Source organism: Ambystoma mexicanum, chromosome 2p (genome assembly GCF_040938575.1).
Source record: "Ambystoma mexicanum isolate Mex_15411 chromosome 2p, UKY_AmexF1_1, whole genome shotgun sequence".
Taxonomy (NCBI): Eukaryota; Metazoa; Chordata; class Amphibia; order Caudata; family Ambystomatidae; genus Ambystoma; species Ambystoma mexicanum.
This window is the reverse complement of record NC_090923.1, coordinates 380,103,136-380,127,099: the sequence shown is the minus strand read 5'-3', so window position 1 is coordinate 380,127,099 and position 23,964 is coordinate 380,103,136. Positions and strand designations below refer to the sequence as shown.

At 45.6% G+C, this 23,964-nt stretch overlaps 1 protein-coding gene across 3 annotated transcripts in view; it reads left to right on the top strand.

Annotated features, from left to right (window-relative positions):
* CEP15 (centrosomal protein 15) overlaps nt 1-23,964 on the top strand; it is a 228,297-nt gene that overhangs the window by 102,721 nt on the left and 101,612 nt on the right. For all 3 annotated transcript variants that reach the window (XM_069643747.1, XM_069643749.1, XM_069643748.1), the window contains exon 2: nt 23,133-23,222. In XM_069643747.1, coding sequence (XP_069499848.1) covers nt 23,170-23,222 — 53 coding nt within the window. In that variant the 5' untranslated portion in view covers nt 23,133-23,169. The remainder of the gene's footprint in view (nt 1-23,132; nt 23,223-23,964) is intronic.

Sequence of the window (23,964 nt, the reverse complement as noted above, 5' to 3'; positions counted from 1 at the left end):
CCGGAGTTGAGGTATCCGAAAGGAGTTCGGGTCCATGTGTACTGCTGGCCCCCAAAGGTAAAAGCCGGTTTGTATTGGTCCTCCCTACTGACGGGCATGGTCTGGTATCCCTTGGTCAGGTCTATTGCAGTGAATACCTGCGACCCCTGAATCTGGGCCAGCCCTTGGTCAATGTAGGGCAGAGGCCATCAGGAAGTATGGACCTGTTTGTTGAGCTCCCTAAGGTCGGCGCAGAGTCTCCACTGGCTGTTTGGCTTCAATATTCCCAGCACTGGATTATTGAAGGTGCTGTGTACTGGACGGATTATTCCCTGGGACTCAAGATTCTTAATTATTTCAGTAAGGGACTCCATGGATGCGAGAGGCAAACGATATTGCTTCACAAAAACTGGAGTCATTCCAGGGTCCGTGGGAATTGTTTTTGTGTGGATGTCGGTGCGACCACAGTCATATGAGTCTACCGCAAAGAGATCTTGGAAATCTAAGAAAACTTGTTTCAACTTTTGCTTCTGTTCCAGAGTCACACAGGCATCAGCTAGGTTGACTCTCTCTTCCACCATCTGCCTGAAGCCTGGAAATAATTCTGGTTTTGCTATCTCAGCGGCCTCCTCCAGCTGGGTGGAGAAGTCCCTGGTCAGAGTGCTGATTTGGACTGGAGGCTTCAGGTGGGAAAGGCAGCCCTCATGGACCTGGAAAATCACCTCATCCCTTCTAAAGTCACAAGTCACGTCTTCCTTACCATAAGGGCAAGAAGTGTACACCAGGAAGTTCCCCCCCCCCCTTGCCGGGTAAGAATCCTGTCTGGTGTTGTATTGTCATCACTGTCACTGTCAAAACGGTCCTTGGGGATTGGTCCTAACAGTTAATTTCCTAACTCAATGGAGAAATGTCGGTCATCAACCGCCATTCCAATCATGGTGCCTGCGGTTAGAGTAATACTCTTTAAGTCGCTGTTATCCACCTCTATTGGAATGGTGTCATGTTCTATGTTGACTAATGGTGTTGGGTTTACCACAACCCTTGCTGTTGGAGAAAAGCATTTAGATGAATATAAGCATCAGGGTTTTTCAATTTTTGTCCTCTTAACTTTCACTTCCAGGGAGAATTGTCGGGTCCTTTCTGGGATGGTGACTTCCTCTTTAATCTGAATTTCAACTGCATAAGGTAGCAATTGAGCTGACCTAAATGCTTTTTCTGGATCATCAAAGCCCATGGGATTATCCGCTAATCTGGACCAAGCTTTGAAGTTAATTAGGTCCCAACTAATGGCAAAGCGATTGAGAATGTCACTGCCTAAGTAAAAGGCGGCAGTGACGTCTCGCACAAACCAACAATTATGGACTGTGCTCTTGTTGCCAATGGAGATTTTGAGCATACACCTGCTTGGCAGGAGATGTTTGGAATTAGGTGCTTCCAGGTCCATTTCCCATTTGTCTATCAGTTTGAATGTGGGAATGGATGGATCTTTTGGGAGTTGCCGGAACATGGCTTCGCTAATGAAGCTCTTACCGTTGTTCACACACACTTGGGCGAGAACAGAGTCCTTCCCATCATTTAACTGAACAGGGATTAACAACTGATCTCCACTTTGCTGAATATCAGCCAGGCTCTGAGCTGATTTCACATCTTTCTGGACTATAGGAATGGAAGTTTCTGATTGAAGATTAGTAAAGAATTTCAGAGTGTTTCCTTCCAGTGTGGAATACCACCTTAAACTGGAAGGAAGGTTGATTTTCAGAAATAGAGAGGACCCCCCCATCACCAGTCTGTTGTCCTACTGCTATTACTGTCATGTCTGTGATTTGGTTGTTCTGGAAGTGAAATTCTACTTGGTCAGATTTTTGTTCAACCATGTGGCATGTGCTGTTTAAACTAACATGGTTGACACTCTGCTTTAATTTTATTGGTCGGCTAGTCTGGGTCCAGAGGACCTTGTTTACGCAATCTATTAGGGGTGACAACCTTCTCATGAGGTCATTCCCTAGTAAACAAGGGGTGCTCTCTGGAGTTACTACTATGACCGGGTGTTTCACCTTGTGTCGCCCAATTTTAATGTCCAACTCTGCAGTCCCCTCAACGAGAATTTCCTTCCCGTCAAAGTTCTGAAGTTGTCCAGGAAGAGAGGTGAGGGGAATTTGGTACTTCTCCCCCTACCTGAATTCAATTCATCAAAGGCCCTTCTGGACAGAAGGGTAGCTTGAGATCCAGTGTCCACCAGCGCCAAGATTGTACCCTGCCCCTGTACTTGTAACGGGGCATAATATCTTCCCTCCTTCTCCTCAAGTGGGCACATATAATGTACATTTTTAGACAACTGGTGGGCCAATTTGTTAGTTTTGGACATTGAGAGAGAAGAGATTTGGGCAGAATTCTGTGGAGAGTCTAGGGAATCTGAAAGAAAAAGTTGGCAATTTGATATGGTTTTGGGTTCCCCTGGTTCCAGTTCTGGGCCGCCCCCCCCTTTTTGGAGGCAGTCATCAGGATGGGTTTGACCCATGGTATTTTGGTATTGTCGGTTCTGGGATAGAATGATGGGCGGCGACAGCTCAATCCCCACATCTACCCAGTCTGGATTGGAATCCCTTGGGACCCATTTTTCCTTGGGAGGAGTTCCCCCATCTCTGAAGGAGAAGATCCTTTTCCGAGGATCCTCTGAGGATCCCTCTCCCTCAAATTGGAAGACCTGTACCTCCTCCTCAAAGTGGGTCTGTTTGGGTCCTTTGTTTCTCCTACCTCCTCTCTGCTCCTTGGGTGGCAGACTTTCAGGGGTAGGAGGTTTTGTTTCCGGTTCCTGGGTTTCCAGGGGCTGTTTACAAGTGGGGAAGGCAGGCTTTACACCCCCCTTCCCCTTGTGCCTCCTCCCGGGGAACCGGTGGGTTGTCGGGGTGCTGCCCCCGTCATTGTTCTGGCGCACCAGGTCCAGAGTTTGGGGTGTTCTGTGCCGGCATGCCCATCTGAGGGTTCTGTTGTGCCCTCAGCATGTGACCCAGATCCCGTGCCATGTTTTGGACCTGATGCTCAAGTTGTGAAACCCGCTCAGGCTGATACGGGGCTCTATTTTCTCCCCTGGGCTGATCCCGGGAAGGGTAGCTATCCCTTCTCTGGTAATACCCCGGGTTGGGAAGATTTGGGTACCCCTCCACCCTTGGCCTCCCCTCTACCGGATTAGGTTGTCTGGGCTCAGGGAATTGGGGAAAGAATGATGGATGAGTTTGGGGCTGGAAACCTTGTGGATACCTGGGGAAAAAGTTCGGCACAGGGTTTGGTGAATTTCTACCCTGCTGTGGGAAGTTTGGAGGGAAGTTCCCTGGGTTAGGTGCTTGGCTGGATCCCCCCCTTGGGCTGGAGGAGTCCACACATAACCCAGGATGGGTCGGTTTCCCTTGTAGCGGGGACTTACATAATCAGGGGAGCGAGGGACCCCATTTGTGGGACTACCTCCTTGACTCCTTGTCTGTGATTGGCCCGAGGGCCTTCTGGTGTTAGTTATTCTGCACAGGCAGGTTTTTAGGCCCCCCCCATCTCCAAATCTAAAACGGGGGCAACCTTTACCTCTGCCACCTTGACAGCAGCAGGGGTGCTGTTGGTTTTGGGGTTTTTCTGCGCATTACTTTTATTTTCTATGGGCTTCTGCACCTCATAGATCCGGGCGGCTTGCTCAATGACCCAGTCTAAAGATCTTTTCTCGTGAAAATCTCTCACGAGCTGGGTCATTATGTACTTGGGAAGAGCATGGAAAAATGTGTTGATGAATTCTCTGCTGTCCGTGCGCACCCTTCTGGTGGTCTGCGCAAAGGCACGTTTCAATTCTTGCACAAATTCTTGTGGGGCCTGATCCTCCCCACATTGCAAATTGTAGGCTGCCTTGCGAGCCTCTTGGGGATTTTTTAGTACAGAAAAATGTTTCAAGATGGCTGCCCTATATGTGGACCATCTTGAATGGTTTTGGTCCTCCAGCCCCGCAAAGAAACTGGAGTATTCAGGGGAAAATGTCCATTTGACGTACTGGATGCAGCTACTGCTGTCCTTCAAATGGAAAGTCTCCATTATTTGCTCATAGAGCTCCAAGCGTTCCCAAACAGAATACTTGGCGTTCTTATGATAAGGCGTGATGACACTCCCGATTGCCTTAATCTGTTTTAAGGGGTCCTTAAGCAAGGCCCTTTTCACCTTATTGGCCTTTTTGGTTCGGGTAACCCTGGTCCATTCATCCTCTGATTCAGAAGCACTGCTCGCAGATGTGCCCGTCTGATCTTCCAGGTTTTGCCGGATTCTGCGAGCCTGGCAATAGCTGGCAGAATGTGGGGACCTGGTCCCCTGTGTCCTGTGACGCTCAGAGGAGTCTTCAGATCCCTCCTTGCTATCAGGATTTGATGGGTACCCCCCCCACTGACCTAACTGGGCAGAGGTTTTCAGGATGCCCTTAGTGGGCCTACTCTCCTGGGGTTCCCCACTAAATTGCACTGTACTTAGGTACCCATACCCGGATGCCCACCCATCCATTCCTGGGTGGTACTGGCCTATGAGCCCCATACTTTTGGCTGGATAGTAATCTGCCATCCCTGTGGCCCTGTGCTCATGTGTGCCAGGGGACATGGGGGTGGCAGAGTCCAGGGACTGGGAGAGATGAAGGCCTCTGGTACTAGGGCTCCTGAGGTTATGCTCAGGCGTTTCCCTTTCCCAGCGAACCTCATCTCTATCAGCTCCTGCTCCCTGTTGCAATGCAAGAGCCTGCACTTTCAGTTCCTCAGTAAAGGCCTTACTAGACTCTATCAGTCTCTCCTGCATGGCTACCTGTTGCTGGAGCCCATCATTGCGCTAGCAGAGAGCCTCATTCTCTCTCTGTGCCTCCTGATTGGTCCTGGAGTACTGGGCCAGTCTTTGCTGCAGGAGGGTTACCTCCTGAGTCCCATCCCTACTGGCCTGCTCCTTTCTTGCCAGAGCCTCTTCCACCCTCCTGGTGTGCTCTAACAAGTTCTGATGATCTTTTTGGAGGTCACCCAGCCCCTGGAGGGTCAAGTGATTTTCTTCAGTTTTTCTTTTTAAATGTCAGACTTCCTGGCCTAAGGTGTCCCTTTCCTGACTAAGAGTCTGCATCTGTGCCGCCAGGTTGTCCCTTTGCCTTTGAAAGGCACTAGCTTTCTGGCGCTCCTGATCAAACTCTGCCTGGGTATTCACGTCTTTCAGGATCAGTTTATTGCTCTCTGCCTTTTCCCTATCTAGGTGGCTTTGCAGGGTAACTACCTGCTCAGCACATGCCCTATTGAAATCTAATTGTTGCTCCAGCTTTTTCTGGCTCTGCAGTAGGGAGTCCAAACCTTCTTGGTACTCCTAATGCAAAGCCAGAAATCTGTTATCCTGGTCAGACTTTTCCTGTTGCAGGATACACATGTCCTCTTTGATTTTAATGAGATACTGTCTGCTCTCATTTTCTGACTCCTGGCTTCTGTGCATCCTCTGCTCAGAAGAGACCAGGTCAGATTGGGCCTTCTCTAACGCGATCTGTTGCCTATTTGCCAGATCTTGGCCTTCAGCACATTTGTCCTGCATGGTTCACATATATAGATACAAATATGCCGCTATCCTAACCATCTTGTCGTGTTCATCTTTAGCTTTAGGAGCCATGTATAGTTCACTCAGGGCCACATGTAAGGGACCCTGATCTCTCCAGTTATCTAACCCAGTTGCAGTGACCTGTTGTGTGATTGCCTGCAACCACGCATCCTGGCCCTGCTCAGTCCATTCACCTCTCACAAATAGCTTATGTAAGAATTGCGCTCTGGCTATTTTGATGTCTACCAGTGTCGTCATTCTGGAATTTGATTTCCTTCCTGACTTACAGAAGTTTGTATTTTATTTTGCAAAACAGACAGTTTCCTTAGAGCGTTCCTTTGAGGAGTGCTTTACAGCGTAACACAGCGTGGTGATCTAACCAGATATGTATCATGTCAGCTGGCACACTGTATTAATCTGCACAAGTGATAGAGCTAATCCAGAATCCCGGGCTACGAGCCCCCACTTTGTTAAAGACTCCAATCAAGCAGTCCCACTAAGTCAGTGCCTTGTCTGGGATTGCTCAAGGGAAGCCCTTATTTATATAGTTTTATGTCCAGTTCGTGTACTCTGGATGACCACCCTTATATAACACCCCTCTCTTAGAATCCCCCTGACCCCACTGAGCCAAGAAGTAAGTTTGTTTTGCAAATTTAAAAGGTTTATTTTAGAATTAAACTATATATATATATATATATATATATATACACACACATATTACACTTTTATTATAATAATTGATATCACACTTGTGAATATGAGCAGTAATCAGCAATAGGTAATCCTACAATAGCACAGTTCTGGTGACTTATGACTAGGAACAGGGGAATAAGGTATCAGAGAATGCTTTATGATTTCAAGGAGATGCAAAGATGAATAAGAGGCAGTACAGAAATAAAACTTGATATGATTTCAGCAAAAGATAATGTGATCACTTTTTCTTCGACAATTCACCCCCCCCCCCTTTATGCAATGTAAAGAGATGGAAGGAAAGCATTCAGTTCCCCCCCTAGCAAGCTTAGAGGAAAACAGGTAGAAGTTTTAAACACAGGCCCAAAATGCTTTGAATGTGATGACAATGAAGTGAGAAATGTGCTAAAATTGCTTTTAATTCCCTATAGGAGGTTCAGGGTGGTGATAGATACTTGGAATTAGTTCAGGTCCACGCTACAATGATTAATGAGGGATTATTAGGTTGGAAACGGATTTCAGGGATGCAAGAAAAGAAAAATATTTTTACACATGGCTAAAATGAAGCAAAATGTCAAATTGCGTCAGGCGCGATTACGGAGGCACAAGTCGGTTTTAGGCTTGTTGGAAAGCTTAGAATCTTAGCTTTAAGATGACAGTTATAACTCCTAGCACAAACGGTTCCGGAGATACGGACGACTTTGTGAAGGTAGTTTTTCAGAAATTAAATCACAGTTTCAGAATGACAGATGACAGTTTTCAGCTTTAAAGATGACAGAATGACACGATTCTAGGAGGCAGTTCTAATAGGTTAAAATAGTTTGGATTAGATTATTTTAAACTAAGAGATTGGTTTTGGCACAGTGCTAGCTGGGTACTCGCACTAGATGTTGGACAGGAATGCGACTTCGTCATGGATCGGGTCAACCGGTTGGACTGGACTCCTGGCGGTTCTGCTCACAGCGTCTGGTCTCTGAGTCCGGCAAAAGTTCTTGGCAAAGAATTCAAACAGCTCACCCAGCTGTTGAATAGTTTGGTTTGGGTTGCTAGGTTCTGAAGGCCTGCTGATAGGATGTAGCTGGTGGGTTGGCTCCTCTGCTACAAGTTCTGGAGTTAAGTTCTATGTTCTGGATGTGAAGTCGTCTGTCAGCGTGCTCCACAAGGAAATGGAAAATGGAACTCTCTACCTGGGTTTCAGTGTTCCTTTTATGTGTTTTGCAAATGGGTGTGTGCCTGGGCATTGCTAAGCCTGCCCTTCACTACTTATCATTGGCCAAGTTCCCCTCTCCTCCTTGATTGGGGTAAGGACATGGAGTGTCAGAGTGATGTCAGCCATTTATGATCTATTGAAGAACGCCCCTTTACTTTTGCTTAGAAAATCATTTTTCATAACTACACATACTTCCCAGATACACAGTTGTTTGAGATTACATGTACATATTACAGCTGACTTAAGGTACATTTGGCCCAACTCTGATCTTCCTGAGGGCTTGCATTCACAAATGGCAACTTATTTTCGTTTTTAGTTGGTTTTCCAATATTGGATTTCTATCAAAAAATACACACATGTACACCGCCTGTCTACACATATTCCAGTAATTTACTGTGTCTCTAGCATAAACACAGTGTCTGTAATATCAATAAATAGCAGGGTTTTGCCTCAGAACATGGTACAAAGTTGAATCAAGTCTTGAATTGTGGGTACATTTCTTAGATTAAGGATCTCCAAATTGCACATTTGTGTAAGCATAATACAATATTTTAGAAGCATTTAACTTAAACGTATATTTGCTGCAATATGATTCCACAAAAGTGTCTGAGCCCACCCCCAGAAACTGGGTAAGTCGGGAAACACATGTCTCTCCTTCCAGGCCGGGCTCTGTTTACAGTCCACTCTGAAAATCAACATACCCCATTCAATTGCAAGGGTCTTTTGTGTTGGGTCCAGCAGGCTGAGGTCAACAGACTAGGGGGGGCACTCTGCATTTGATTAACAGAGACCTGTGATTTCCTGGGCTGTTGCTGCTCAGGGCTGGTGTGAATGCCTCCCATGAACAGAGACTCTTTGAACTTTTAATTAACTAAGACTCCTTCTGATCAATGCACAGTTCTGCAAGACAGCTCTCCTGTAAGAGTTTAGACCGCTAGTGCCGGTTTGTGTCCAAAGCGGGTACTGCACCCATTTTTGGCATCTGTCTTGAATTAATGCATTTCAAAAGGGGATTTTGCTTGATGGTATATGGTCCTTGCTTAACATTGTTTTGATGGCATCCTTACAGTAGAGTGGTGATGTGGAACCCCCCACAAGAAGGTTGTATCTTTAGAGTGGTCTTGTGCCCATGATTTTAGCAACTTTTTGACATCAATAAAAACGGATTTTGAACAGAACCATCTTTCTTTGCACTGGTGGGTGGCAGATTAGGTGACCATTTTGGTGTGCGCAAACTGCGCAGCTCTCCTGGATTCTGGCGTGAATGTGGGCGGCGACAGCTCATCCCCACATCTACCCAGTCTATTGATTCAGCATGGGTCAAAACCCCTGACAGCATAGCACCTCGCTTCGGTTGGTCCACCAAGTGTAAAATGCTCTCCACACCCATTATTCAAAGGTCACCATCCTCAGACAGAAGCAGAGGCAAATCTACATGGCTGCAGTATGGTATGCTGGCTGTCGCCAAGGGATGGGCTCTTGGGTGCACAACCAACGTCCTGCAGCCCTTGGCCATGTACCCAATACTGTAGGCCTTACCTACACCCAGCAGAACATAATGGCCTCATGGAAGAGAACATTTCCCACATACCACAATCCAGAAATGTAACATATGATGGGTGGTGCAAAGGGCAACTCAAGTCAACCACAAGTAGTGCCATGTGGCTCCCTAATGTCCAAGGTGGTTGCATAATGGGTACCATATGGTACCAGACGCATATCCGCTCACTTGTGCTGTTCAACCACGTCTACAAGGTCCTGCAAAACCATTTTTTCAAGGTCACCACCATCGGAGACCTGCATACTTAAAAGTGCATGTCTGCTTTGTAGTGGTGTCCTATTGAGCAGGCCTAGCCTCTTCAGTGACTGGCCTATGGGCTACAGGCTTCTTGCCATAAATCCAACAGTGTAGCACTTGGCCACACCCAGCTCAACATAACAAACATATGCAGGTGAACAAGTGGCCAGGTACATGCATGTCACCCCTAGCTACTTCTAAGCATCCACTACTTCAGCTCTTCTCCCACAGCTCACACTAGAGGAGTTGTTACTCCATCAGGTCCAGGCATATACTACACAGTGTAAGAATTGCAAGCAATACCCACAACCATACAAGCAACATTTTATGCAATAATCACAAACCGCACATTGATGGCAACATTGTAAAACCTACTGCACACCACAGCATTTTTTGCCAGTGCAGGAAGGGCCTACAGGCTTGGCACACACAACACACCGTACTGCAGTGTACGTTGCAAGTTTCATGGGTTCTCCATTGTTCTCCGCTTCTGCCATTCCTCTGCTATCACTGACCGCTGGACCTCACCACACACTGCACACTCTAGTGAAACCTATGTTTTACTTCTCATGTTTAATGCAGGCCCCATCTGCAAATGCGCCTGCCAACTTTCACCCAGGCCACATCTGTACATACATCGCTCAATTACATTGCGTTGCCTGTGCATACCAGTATGTGAGTGGCTATGTACATATTGCAACTTTCTGATGCTAATGACTTCCTTTCATGGCACATTGTGGTAAAACACTTCCTCAAGCAAGGGTCTTATAAGGGCCTACCCATAGCAAACGTAGATGGTGACATGTGTCTCCCTGTTGTACAACAGGGGCAAGGATGTACACCATATGGTAATGTGCGCATAGCTCACTTCTGCTGTTCCACCAAGTGCACACTGTCCTCCGCAACCATTGTGTGCTACTCGCCAACTGCAAATGCATGCACAGTAACAACTGCATTGCTGCATTATATTGTGGAGGCTGTGATGAAGGCCTAGGCTATCAGGCCTACACCACACTCACCACAACATAACTGAGCCATGCAGGCAACCAGGTACGCATGTGCCAGAAATCACAAAGGCAACATACGCACCAGCACTCCCAGCTAACCACCACACCACCAACACAGACGCAAGGACATGTTATACACTTACTGTAATGCAGAAACATACCACTGTGTTTGGGACTGCTACCCACTTCCAATCAGAAAGCATTATAAGCATGCCATCCAAACAAGACAATCTTCGCAACATTCAGCCTGCTCCCACCACTCTAGTACATGCATAGAACCAATGTTGCATACTGCACAGCAACACTTACTAATCTGTGCAATGGACATTACGCAAGCACATACAAGAATCATTTGCACCAGGACCTCTTCCATATGTACAATATTCCGTTAATACACCCAGTGTACACTGCACCATCCCCACCCATTGACCGACAACTGTTGGTTGTTGTACCAATCACCACACACATGCAACCAACATTGTGTGCACTGCAACCAAATTGCACACAATAAGCAACAATGTGAAGGCTACTTTCAACCAGTGGACATCATTTTCTGTTCTAGGGCTGCAGCCATGCATGCAAGGAGCTACAGACCTGCCTCGCACAACACACCATAGTGCACGCTATGTTGACATCCTCGTGTGTCGTGCAATGTACTCCCCTTCTGCAAATGTGCCTGCCACCACTCAGGAAAGAAAGACATTGTCGCTGTAGTTCTCATGCCAGAAGTAAGGCTGCCTACAATGACCACACAAGATAGTTGCCTATTGAGGTGTCCGCGTATTGGCGGAGTATGCACGGATAGTGCTATCACACCACCGTCTTCTTGTACAATGATATATATCGAAGCTCTTCTCACTCCCGCACCCTTTCAATCCCTTCTCCCCATCACCAGATGCTGTACACTGTTTTTCAGATCCTTTTGCCACCGCATTGTCCTCCGATACAACATACCGCCGGCATGGAACACTTCACACATCCCGTCACTGCACACTGCAGTGCAATCAAAGTTTTGACCACGATGTGAACAGGGAAATAGGACAGCAGAGCGGAGCCAGATATGACTAATGTTAGTACTCACACTGCTACGTACAAAAGGGCCAGTCATGCATACAGTAGCGTAGAACCTCACCACACACACCCCAACACTGTCCTCCGATATACCATGGCTGCATTACCCAAAACCTTTCACGCACAGCACGCTTACCTCCAGCAAACCACCAACCGCGTCCACTGTTCGCTGACAGCACGGTGTACCGCAGGCCAATTAGACTTCAGTCCACTGAGTGAACAGGGAAATGGGTCCGCAGAGCAGACCCAGATATCACTAATTTTTTGGGACGTACATTTCAGTATTTTGCAACAAAATGACCAGTTCAATTTCCACCAAACACACAAAAGCACGCTTTCTAGCCCAAGCCACCGCTCCTGCCGCAAATTTGGTGAAACTCCGTCCAGCCGTTCGGGCTGTAGCCGTGCGCAACATTTTTTGCCATTCAGGTCTATGGAAGAAAACATTTTTGGCACCCACTCTATACCTCAAAGCCCCCTACCCCACCCCCCCCCTTGCAGGAAACCTCACCCAACCCTTTTTTTTGCAAAGTTTGGTGAGGATTCCTCCAGGGGCGACTTGCTCCGACAGATTCAGTACATAAATCAGCAGGGAGAGCACAGAGAATTGGCTGCTTGTACACCTGCACTGCTGGTAGCCTTGGAATGTAGTTTCCTAACAATCTGAAGCCTATAAGAACCTTTCAACAAGCTATACTTGAGCAATAAACCCTGACGTTGGAGGGCATTACCTGACCAGTGATGCCATACCATGGAGGGGCTCATTTCTATTACCACTCTAATGCTTTCCAGGGTGCCAACAGTGGTTTCTTCTTAATTTGATAAGTGACATGGTTGTCAATTCTCAACTTAAAATAAAAACGACAAACCAAAATGGATGCCATGACCGACCGTAAGGCAGTGGTTGGTTGAGGTGAAAATGGCAAGGGGATGGGGGAAGTTGGCCACTGAGGGCTTACTTTGCCAGCAGGGAAGATGGCAGCCACCTGCTTCTAACGAGGCTCAGAACGCAGGCCATATCATGAGCTATATCCCCCCTTCCAGACTTCCCGATTGGCAAGGAGGCCTCCTGATGGGAGCTAATGTTTCCTAAAGCCAGCAGATTTTCTAATGAGAACATTAAGTGAACATCCAAGGGTTATATTTAAGATTTATATCCCTGGTATGAGGGCTCTGCCTGAAATTATGGAATGTGTAGTTCGACTTAAAGGACAGCGCTAGGCAAAGAGCTTTAAGGAGGTTCGTGGGTCCATCATACGCAGTATGGTCTTGGGGTATGTCTTTGAAGCTGTTGTAACCATTGTCACTCTTGACATTATATAGCATGGCTACTCATGTGGTCCTCAATATTTTGGACTTCGACTCCCATGGTACCTAGTGAGCATATTCAATGGTGAAGGATTGTGGAAGTTATGTTCGAAAACATCTGGAGAGCCACATAATGCTCTCCTCTCACCTGAATCTCTCTGTCCCCCATGCTAAGCCCACACCAGCACTACCACCTACCTTCTTGGTCATTCGGGCCCATGAAGTATGTGTCAGTAGATACCTTTTGATGCTACTTGCTCTGCTCCTACGCCTGCGGCTTCTCGCACTCCTAAACAGCCCTCTCTAACTTGCACCTTTATATCTCCAACACTCTGGACGTCCTTGCTCCTGTCATGAGAATCCGTCTGAAGCCTACCTCCAAGTGCAGCTCTTGGTATGACTCAAACCTTGCCGCCCTGAAATGCAATATAGGGTGGCTGAGAGCAAGTGGAGGGCATCGGGCGCACCCTCTGACAAACTGGCCTGCCGCCTGCTCCAAAGGCAATACAGACTCTGCCCTGTCACAAAAGAGAGCCCATATCTAAGTCAACATCTCTGCGGCCTCTAACACCACAGCCAAATTCTTTAAAATCTGCTAGGAGCTGGTCAATCCTAATGCAGTCTTCACTTCTCCTGTTCTCTCCCAGGCCCTCTGTACGCCTCTGGCTTCTCCTTTCACCACTTAAACTCAGGACATCCTGTCCTCTCTCTCCTCTTCTTCTCCCTCTACCTCTCTTGGCCCCCTCTGGTGGCCACCTCTCCCTCTACTCCTCCTTTATCCAACTACACTGGACATTGTTTCTACACGTCTGATCTATGAAAGTGTCGTCCAAACAGGTGCTCCCCTGCTCCTCCAGAACCACCAAGGACCCCATTGACACCCTCTCTCCAGCCTTGGCCGATTTCTGCAATCACTCTTTTGCCAATGGACCTTCCCATCTCTCAAGCACCCTCTCCTTAAAACCCTTCTGCCAGTCCTACGTGTCCTGCAAACTATCGGCCAATATCTGTCGCTCCTTTCCTGGGCAAACCCCTGGAAAAGCTGGCCATCTCCCAGCTAACTCTCTACACTGAATCTGTTAGGTATCTACATGACCATCAGTCTGGCTTCAGAGTAACCAGAGCCACAGAACTGCTCTCCTGAACACCAGATAGTATCTGCTCACTAATGTAGATTCAAGATTTCCTTTTGTCCTCATCTTCCTTGACATTTCCTCTGCTTTTTACATGGTCAATCACTCTATCCTGATCAATCGTCTCTGCGAGAACCCGGGCATCACCAATCGGGCCCTGGAGTGGTTGACCTCCTTGCTCCGGGATCGACACTCCCAAGTCCAACTGGGTCCTTTCTCTCCACCACCTCTCTCCACATGTGGTATTCCCCAGGGCTCTAAGCTTCCATGTCTACTTGGCCCCTTTGGCCCACCTGATCTCTACCTTCTCTAACTTTCAGTGTTATATGGATGACACTTGGCTCTCTTTCAGGCTTCCTTCAGCTCCTCTCCTCTCTTGCTCATTCCTTACTGTCTATCCACGATTCAGGATTGGTGAGTCTCCAACAATCTCTGCCTTAATGCCACTAAGACTGAGATCCTTCTATTTGGACCCCTGCTCCCGCTTTCCCTCTCTCTGACCACCCCCCTTGAGTCCTCTTCCTGTGAGGCAAAAAACTTTGGTGTCATCTTCAACTCCGCTCTCTCCTTCTCTCCTCCCATCACGATCCTGTCCAAGAATGCCTACTACAGCTGCACCTACTTGGAGGTATTCTTCCTTTTCTCACTTTCCCCCAGAAGCGCACTGTCTCCAGAGCCCTGGTTCTCTCTAGGCTGGACTACTGCACCAGCCTCTTTCTCAATCTGCCTTCCTCGACCCTCTGCAACTAATCCAGAACAGGGCTGCAAGACATGTCCTTGACTTCAAGACCAGGCACTGTATCTCTCCAGCCCTGAAATGTCTCCACTGACTCCCGATGGCTGCAAGGATCAAGTTCAAGACCCTCTGCATCTTCCACAAGGCTTTCTGGGGCCAGGGCCCGCACTACATCGAACTCCCTCTTCCAAAACACCTCCCTTCTTGATCCCTTCGCTCAGCCACCTCAAAGTCACTGAGGGTCAGACGCTTCTCCAGGCAGAGATTGGGGGAGGGGGGTAGATTGCTCTCCTCTGCAGGTGCTTCCCTCTGGAATGGCCTCCCTGCCCCTCTCGAACTTGACCCGGACCACCTGAAATTCTGGAAGCAGCTCAAGACTTTCCTTTTCGTCTCTCTCTTGCTCTCTCTTGCTCTCTCTTGCTCTCTCTTGCTCTCTCTTGCTCTCTCTCGCTCACCTCTCTGCTTCGCTGACTAGCTGCCAATTCTCTCTTTCTCTCTCTTTCTCTCTCTTTCTCTCTCTTTCTCTCTCTTTCTCTCTCTTTCTCTCTTACCTCTCTGCGGTGCTGACTAGCTGACAAGCTACTCCGAGTCTCTCGGGGTACCGGGCACCTCCATGACCAGTCACACCTGCACTGCCTCTGGGCCTATCGTTCACCTAGGGGCTGTAACGCACAAGGAAGTAGATGCAGAAGTGGTGTTTGGTGGTTTTCTCCCAGGGTTAGTCTTTACTTGCTGCCAGCAGTTGTAGAAACTGCCACCAATAAACCCGGCTTTGCAGCTAGGAGCGTGGCGCGGATGAGGAAGTGGATGCAGAAGTGGTTTTTGGTGGTTCATGGTGGAGCGGTTTCGTCAGCGTGGCACAAAGAAGCAGAAGAGTGTAAGAATTTGTCACTAAGAGTAAATGCTGTGGACGTTCCCAGCCCGAATCGATCGAAATCGTGACCTCGAAAAAGAGTAGGTCTTGTGGAACTCTGTGGACAGGACTGTTTTTGGTCTCTGGTTTCTAGACACAGGCCACTGGATTTGGTCTCTGGTCTTGTGCCCTTTTTGGCACAGGCTGTGTGGCGGAGGACATTGAAATCTGGCACTCTGGAGGCAATGACCAATCCTAGTGTGTCAGAGTTGTGATTAAGCAGAGTGTTTTTTTTTCTTTTTGTTTCAAAGTTATTTTATTGTTCCATAGATTTTATTGTTTTTCTTTTCACACATCTTTGCAGTATTTATGTATTTAAATGTTTTACTATTGGTGTGTTAACTATTGATCAACTGTTTTTTAAAATGTTTTTGGTTCCTTCAATTTTTAATTAAGTTTTAACTCTCTTAAACTTTGGTACTAATAGGGTTTGAACAATTCTGTCCAGTGCTATACTGTAAACAACTGTAGAATAGTCAGAGTAGCTGGTAGTGGTATTGTAGTGGTTCTAGTTCATTGTACCCTGGTACCTAGCTAACATGGTGAGCATAAAGTCTGGGGATGAAGGCGGTCCAGGGAAAATGGCTACTAGTGCAAAAAAATGAAAAGCACCAAATCTTTTAAAGCTGCTGTAAGGATTGCAAGGGGTAAACCGCCAACCTTGCGACTCTCCCTGTACCTGTACCTATACCTAAAGAATATGGCAGGGAATATTGAAGATAGAATACAGGTTTCGAAAAAAGGCCATTTGTGAAGCTGCTTAGTGTATTGGGGACCTTAACGAGAGAGGCATTAGTGGGGGGTCTGACTGTGAGCTTGGATGAGCACATGAATTTGCATGGTCTGGAGGAGGAAGAGCTTGATCAAGGCCTGACAACTCCACTACAGGGAACCCTCCTGTCGGGCCCCCTGAAAACCCAGCGGACGTGGTTGTTACTGGGGAGGTTATGGGGGTAGGAGAATGAGGGGTGTGAGTGGAAAGGTTCCAGCCGGGTGAGAGGTGTGGTAGGGGAATCCATGGAATTGAACATGTCAACCATGACTGAAGAGGCGAAGGCCTGGCTGGAATCGCTCCTAGATGGGAAACTTAGGCCATTATATACAAAGGTGCCTCCAAAGAGAAGGCGCTGGATATAGCCAATCAAGAAACATGGGAGAAACAAATTGAGGCAATCATGACATACTCCAATCCTTTAAGAGCGGGGTAAGAGGCCTTAAGAGGAAAGTGGAGGTATTAAGTTTGGAAAGGGATAGGTCACTGCAAGGAAGCACCGGAGCGTATTCCGTTACAGGACCTTGAGAGGAAGGAGGAGGGAGTTTGAGGGGGAAAGGAAACTGCGGGCACCCTAACTTGTAAAACATGGGATTGCAAGGCTGGAAGGGAAGGTATTTCTTTGACACTGGGAGGGGCGAGGAATGGGCCCATCTTGGGGGTAAGCGGGGTAGGGAGGGCTTTTGGGGATAATGAGGCACAAATGGAGAGCAGTGAGCTAAACCTCCCACCTGCAGCGGCACCACTGGTAGGGGTAATAACAGGAGTAATGGGTTTGCCAAAGGGTGGCTTTAAATCTACCAGATCACTGATGAAAAAAGCAACCCATTGGATTAGCCCCAACTTGATGGGCCCTATTGATCCCAGCTTCATTCTAATGGCTAGATGGGTATGGGTACCGGAAATCTGTGGAAGGGGACTGCATTGTAGTTACCTTCTCAAATCCCCAAATTGTTAGGCATATGGTAACCTTGAACCTGACAAGAGGGCTAAGGGCTAATGGTTCCTGACTAGATAGTAGGATGATCGCGTTGGACTTTTTCCCCATCCTCCCACAGAGAAGGATTTGGCCCCAGTACATGGCCGGAAAGAGGGGAGAGGGGATAGGGGCAAGGCAGAGAGAGCCCCAAATTTGTTCACATCCCTAAGCAAGAACAGTAGGGTTTTTATTTGCACAAATAGTGTACCAACTATAAGTAGGGGTGCTGTTACCCAGGGACTAAAATCATGCAACCGTTCTGACCCACCCTTGTCCATAGACTAATTGGATTGACAGTTGGCCACCATGCTGCTGGCAGAGTGTGAGGTGGGAGGCGGCGGCCAAAATAGCCTAGAGCCCAGGGAAGGCCGGGTTGGGCAGGGGGAGGGCCTTACGGAGATGGGGATGTTGTCCTGGAATATAGCTGGAGTTACGGGGAAGCTAGAAAGGACGGACATTATTGAATTTCTGAAGACCCATGAAATAATTCTTCTACAGGAAACTTGGGCACTTGGTATTCCTCTCCAGGATGCTAATGACGGAATATCCATCAGAAAAAGGGGTAGGTGTTACGGGGGAATGGCCAAGATGTGGTTTTCACAGGAGGCTGCACGCTCAAATAAGGAATACCCGGGTCTCTCGACCTGGGGGAAAGCAAAGGGACAAAATGGCCAAAGGACAGAACAAAAGACTGTGGCACAGCGATTTTCGGCACTGGCCAGTCTTGGGCCAAATGCGGTATGGTCCATAAAAACAAAGTAAAAATACTTTAAAAGTAAACCTCTGCCACCAGTTCATCCTAGGCACACTTGTACAAACACCAACAAATCCTTAGAGGGTGGCTAAGGCCATAAAACAAAAGAACCCTATGTCCCCATAACAAGTGAGCGAAAGCCCATAACAGTGCAGCTGAAGGCTGGGCTGCACTCATAAAAGTCAGGTTAGGGGAGCCCAACAAAAGCAAAAAGTTTGGGGGGGGCTCACAAATGGAGGGAAAATCTTTCCCAACAGGTAGGTTCTCAGAAATGTGTCTATCGAAGGCCCATGTGCTGTGTATTTTGGCTCGGTTTATGGCCTTCTGTGTAGGTCTATCTCATGTTATACGGACTTCGTTGGCTTATATTTTCTCCTGTGTTTGGGACATTGGAGGTTCATCCCAACACTCCTGAAATATAACATCCGTTATTACTGATGCATTGGAGGGGTGAGGTGCTGGGGTCGGTGAGCAGTGGGTTAAGAGAATCTACACATAGATAAAATGAAAAATGGAGAGAAAAGCCCCTCAAATAAAAAATGCCCTTGAGTAACCACTATTAAAATCGGAAGCAAGATTTAAATAAAACACTAGAATAGACCGAAGTTGAAGTCCAACAGGAGTGAATGTGGCCATGGGGCAGGGAGCAAGTAACACGCCCGCCAGGACAAGTGGAATGCGCACATTAAAACACAAAGCGAGATCAAATATTGGGGTTCTACCATTTTATTTCTTCAAATGTCTGACTGCAAGCTGGAAGGAACTTGATGGTGCCTCTGCAGGTAAATCCTTAACATCCCTTTCAAAACCCAGGCAGTATTACATTAAAAGCGGAAGTCCACATTAATTTGCTTCAACAGTCAAATCCAGAATAGGCATTTTTTCCAGCAATGCTTTTCAGTTCATTGAGTCAAAATATTAGCGAAATCCTCTTACCTTCAAGGGGTTTCCAGATGCTGCCAGGATGAGCAAGGAGCCTTCTGTATGTTTCATGAAGGGAGAAAGTAGAGAACTTGAACTATTTCACCTCCCGACCCCAAATACACACATACCCTTAACTACCTATTGCAACATTTGCCTTCACCTCAGCAGCAGAGGCCAACCTTTTTGTTGCAAGGAGCTGTGGCCTGCTGTTAAGTGGGACAATTTAGTGAGTTTGCACTGCCAAGGTTAGGTTGTCTGTCAAAATAAAATTCCCTAGTTCAGCCAGTTCATCATGCTCAGGGGATGGTTAGCAAGGCAGACACTGGGAAAGGAAACACATACTGTTTAGTTGCATACTCTGAGTTCTCATTTAAGCTCCGAGTGCCTCAAAACACTGTAGGGTGAGGGTAAGTAAGGGAACAAAAAGTGGATGTCAGAGGTCCATTATTAGGAGGCATGTTTTAAAAATATATATAATGGATGGTGAGGGCCGGATGACTTTTCCGGATATTCAATACAGTGGGAGAACAATCGCATTGGGATGTGTTTATGGCCCGTGCTCATCAGGGAAGGTCTTTTTTGATGGAATCACTCGACTACTGCATGAAATGCATGGAGAAACTGTCATTCTAGGAGGTGACTTTAACTGTGTTCTTGATTACAAAATGGACCCAACTAGCAAATGCAGGTACACACGTTTTGGAGTGTGTAAAGAATTTGAGCTTTCCCTCTCAAACATTTAACTCTGGGATGGACGTATAACCCTCCATGTGTCTACTGAGGGAATATACATTTTACTCCTCGGTACATGATTTATTCTCTAGAATTGATTATATATTGATTTCTGATAGACAAAACCTTTAGTGTGGATATTGTGGAGCGGGAAATCTCAGACCCCGCGCTGGTGGATCTTCACCTGAATATTAATAGGGAGGTATCTTCTTTCTTGAGATGGCGTCTAAAAGTTGGAGTTTTAGGAAAGAATGATCTTGTGACTGGTCCTGAGGTATTTATGGAAATGTTCTTTAGAGAGAATGTTGGATCTGCAAGCGCCAGGATGGTGTGGGACAGTTTTAAAGCAGCCGTGAATTGATTAATAGAATCTCCTATCTTAAGACAAAAATGCTTGGTGAATTGAAAACACTTGAGGCCGACTTGTCCCATCTACAGCAGCGGTATGCACGATCTGGGAATGTCAAGGATGGATTGGAGATGGCTCGAGTTCAAGACGCCTTCGCTAAAAAAACAAATTCGATAGCGGAACAGGGACTCTTTTTTTATGAGACAGAAGTATTGGGAATGTGGGGATAAAAGTGGGCTACTACTGGCTAATTGAATGGATTAACAGAAAAATCATTTATTCAGAGTATTGAGGATGAACATGGCCATTTGATGTTGACAAATGTTTAGCTATGTAGAAGTTTTAAAACCTTCTATGAAACATTATATGCAGAAGACATATTTCCTTCACATTCTGATCTGGAGGAATGTTTTGATACTATGGATTCCACAAAACTGACATCAAAAGATAGCATGTCTTTGGACAATGTTATTGAGGTTGGGGAATGTTTTGTTGGCAATTGAACAGCACAAGGTTGGAAAATCCCCAGGAATGGATGACCTACCTATAGAGTTCTATAAAACATTTAGTGCATTTTTGGCTCCCATATTGAGCGAATTATTTACTTTTTTATACAAGAGGGGGAGATATGTCCATCAATGAGAGGGGCTACCATCACACTGATTACAAAGGAAGGGAGGGATCGCAAGAAATGTGGTAATTACTGGCCCATATCCTTACTAAATGTAGATGTGAAAATATTTGATAAAATATTGGCAAATAGATAGATAACATTTATTGGGAATATAAATCATGAATCACAAGTAGGATTTATTAGGGGTAGGTTTGGATACAATAATTTAAGAACCATCATTGACCTAATGAGTTTACGCCAAGATGAACTCTCAAATACAGCATTAGTTTTCATAGACGCAGAGAACGCGTTTGACAGAGTAAATTGGATCTTTTTAAAGGTTACGATGCAAAGGATGGGATTTGGAAATAGCTTCCTTAGGGCTGTCAGTTGTCTTCAGAATACAGCAGGGGAGTGCATTTGGGTAAATACTGAACTGTCTGACTCATCCGTTCTTACAAGGGGATGAGACAAGGTTATGTGTTAACATCCTTTTTGTTTAATATTGCTTCGGAGCCATTGGTAACTTACATACACTATGACTAAGGAATCGGGGGTTTGAAATTTGGACTCGAGTAGATCAAGGTGCTTTCTTATGCAGATGATATGGTGGTTGTCCTTTCTAACCCAGAGGGAGGTAGTACAATCTTGAAAATGTTTTTTTAATGGATAGGTAGGCTCTAAGGCCACAAAGTCAATTGGGGCAAGACGGAGGTGCTTCCACTTTCTATGACTTGAAGGAGAGGGGATTTTTCTGATTGGACTTGCAAATGTTCAGACTCTCATGTGAAATACTTGGGAATGTATTTTATTAAAGATATGAAGAAGGTGGTGGAGTTTAATATGAATAAATTAGTAGAGACTTTAAAGAGGGACATAAGGAAGTGGGAATGGTTGACCCTGGGGATCTGGGAAAAGATTAATGCGATTTAAGATGTCCGTCTTGCCAAATGTACTCTGTTATGCAAACTTCTAAAAAAAAAATAAGAATGATGGACCGAATTTCCCAGAACTTCTTATGGGGTGGAAAATAAAGAACGAATATTCCAAAATTCATCTTACTATGTATTAATAAGGAGGGGTTTTTGATCATCCAGACCTTGAACAATATTATAGAGGATTTGTACTGAAGAAAGCAGCACTTCATGTATTACCATAGCCAAACTGGCTCATGTCCATTCTATCGATTGAAAGAGATAGGTCATCTCTATTCAAGTTGAATAACATTTATTCGATTGGGAAATTGCATGGAGCAATTGGTAAGCTGCCATCTACTGCTGTGACCAGGGATACCTATATTTTCACTATAAGGCCTCTATTTGGTACAATCCTGGTGTAAAGATTGCTAATAAGACCCTAAACTGGCGGAGCTGGATCTCAAAAGAGGATTTTAAGCATAGTAGATGTAGTACGGGATGGTCAGATATTACCGTTTGAGGAATTGCAGCGGGTATTTGGTCTCGGTAATAGGGAGAGAAGTAGGTTTAGAGAACTTCAATCCCTCCTAATGCAGAGACTATGTATGTTATCCATGCCATTAGAGAGGGAACCAGCAGATTGTGCTATTTTTTTCTATTTCACCACGTATGGTATCCACTTACTTAAATCTAATGCTGGTGTGTCGGGCTGTTGCTGAATCTTGGAGAAAGTTAATGACGAGATGAGAGGAAGAACTGGGATGTAGAATTACAGATGGCGAATGGGGACAAATGTGGCATGCAGGTTATAAAAGTAAGTTGAACCTAGGGCGTCTGTATTGGACGCCAGTACGCAGGTGTAGTCTGGGTCTGATTGACGATGTATGCTGGGGATGTGGAAGGGCGAGGGGCACACTTATTCATATGCTATGGAACTGTTCTAGATAATCTGAGTTTTGGAGGTATGTGCTAGACAGATTAGACACAATATTATCAATGAGCTTTCCCAGGGTGCCTCTTTAAGTTCTATTGTTATCCAGTCAGTGGCGATGTGAAATTGCTCGGCAATCTAGTCAATGGATTGACAGTGTTAGTGATAGAAGCAAAACAGATACTGAGAGTGTGGAAGACGAGGAAAAAACCACAAGTTGAGAATTGGGTGAATGATGTGCTGATATTATCTAAGTTTGAGAAAGTTATGTTTCAGCGACCAGGTCGGGAAGAGAGTTACTTGAATCTCTGGACTCCTTTTAACAGCTTGTATGGTTCTCCAAGGTTCATCATCCTTATTCTTTTCTCGAAATGTTCAGAAGTATTTCAATCTTAAGTGAAGAAGTTTGCATGTGAAAGTGTTTGTTATAAAATTCCAATATATTTTGATGAAATCTATGTCCCCGTCGGCGTCTTGTTTTATTCCTTCATTTTGCTTGTTAATAATCTATTCAATCACCTTGATGTTTCACAAATACTGTTTCACAAAGCGTAAAAAGAGGGAACATTTTTCAGTCAAAGCAGAAGGTGCATGTGCAGTGACTTAAAGCAACTTTTCAACTAACATAAAGTTCACTGTTTTATCTGGAATATAATTGTTCCTCCGACAACTATCGTATGACAATCCTCTTTTTAATCTTGTCATAAAGGTGTGTTATTAAAAACTGTTTGCTTTTATGTAGTTCCTTTAATTTGGGAAGGAGGCCGAACAATTAGAAAATGACGTCATACTTATCCCAAGAAGTTGAACTTAGTAGAAGACATGATGATATGTAAGTACATTTTGTGGTATTCAAGCAACTTCTTTTTTTAAATGATATATTTTCTTTTTGTAACATAGCGTAACGGTTAAATATAAATAAGAGTTTTGGAGTCTCAGAAAACACGTTAGGGCAGATCTGTTCTTGATACATTTATGACGTACAATATAGAGTAGTGTTAAAATATTTTGTTTGGAAAAAATAATTTTGATAGGCTTAAAGGTAGCCCAGGACCCATCTTTATCGTTTGAGCGATCAGCAGACTTCTTTATCACAATGTTTTGAAAGCTTCACAGTACTGCATTTTTCTACACGGTCACCTTTTTAGTATCTCTCAGGATCTTGTATTTACGCCCACTGCCCCCTCTTGTCAGGGGGAATTCACTACATACAACTAACATTTCACATTTTAGTTCGGTCTAATAGTTTGGGATGACCATGAAAAAGCAAGATTTCATATATTCACAAAGTAGAGATTTAAAAATGATGTTGCCTTTTGTGCATTACTTTTCTCCAGCATTATGTCACATGTTTGGAGGAACAGAGCATGAAGATGAGCATTGTGGTGATCTTAACAAGTTATATTTTTAGATTCTGGAAACAAATGAAAGGCATACATATAAAGAACCTACTTGGCTGTTGTCTTTTTTTATTATCCAAATATTCCAGAATGGATGGCGGTACACCCCAAGGGTCCTCCCAGATGGGTATTGGGATGTTGTCTCTCTGGTCAGGGATTCTCACCGTTTGGACT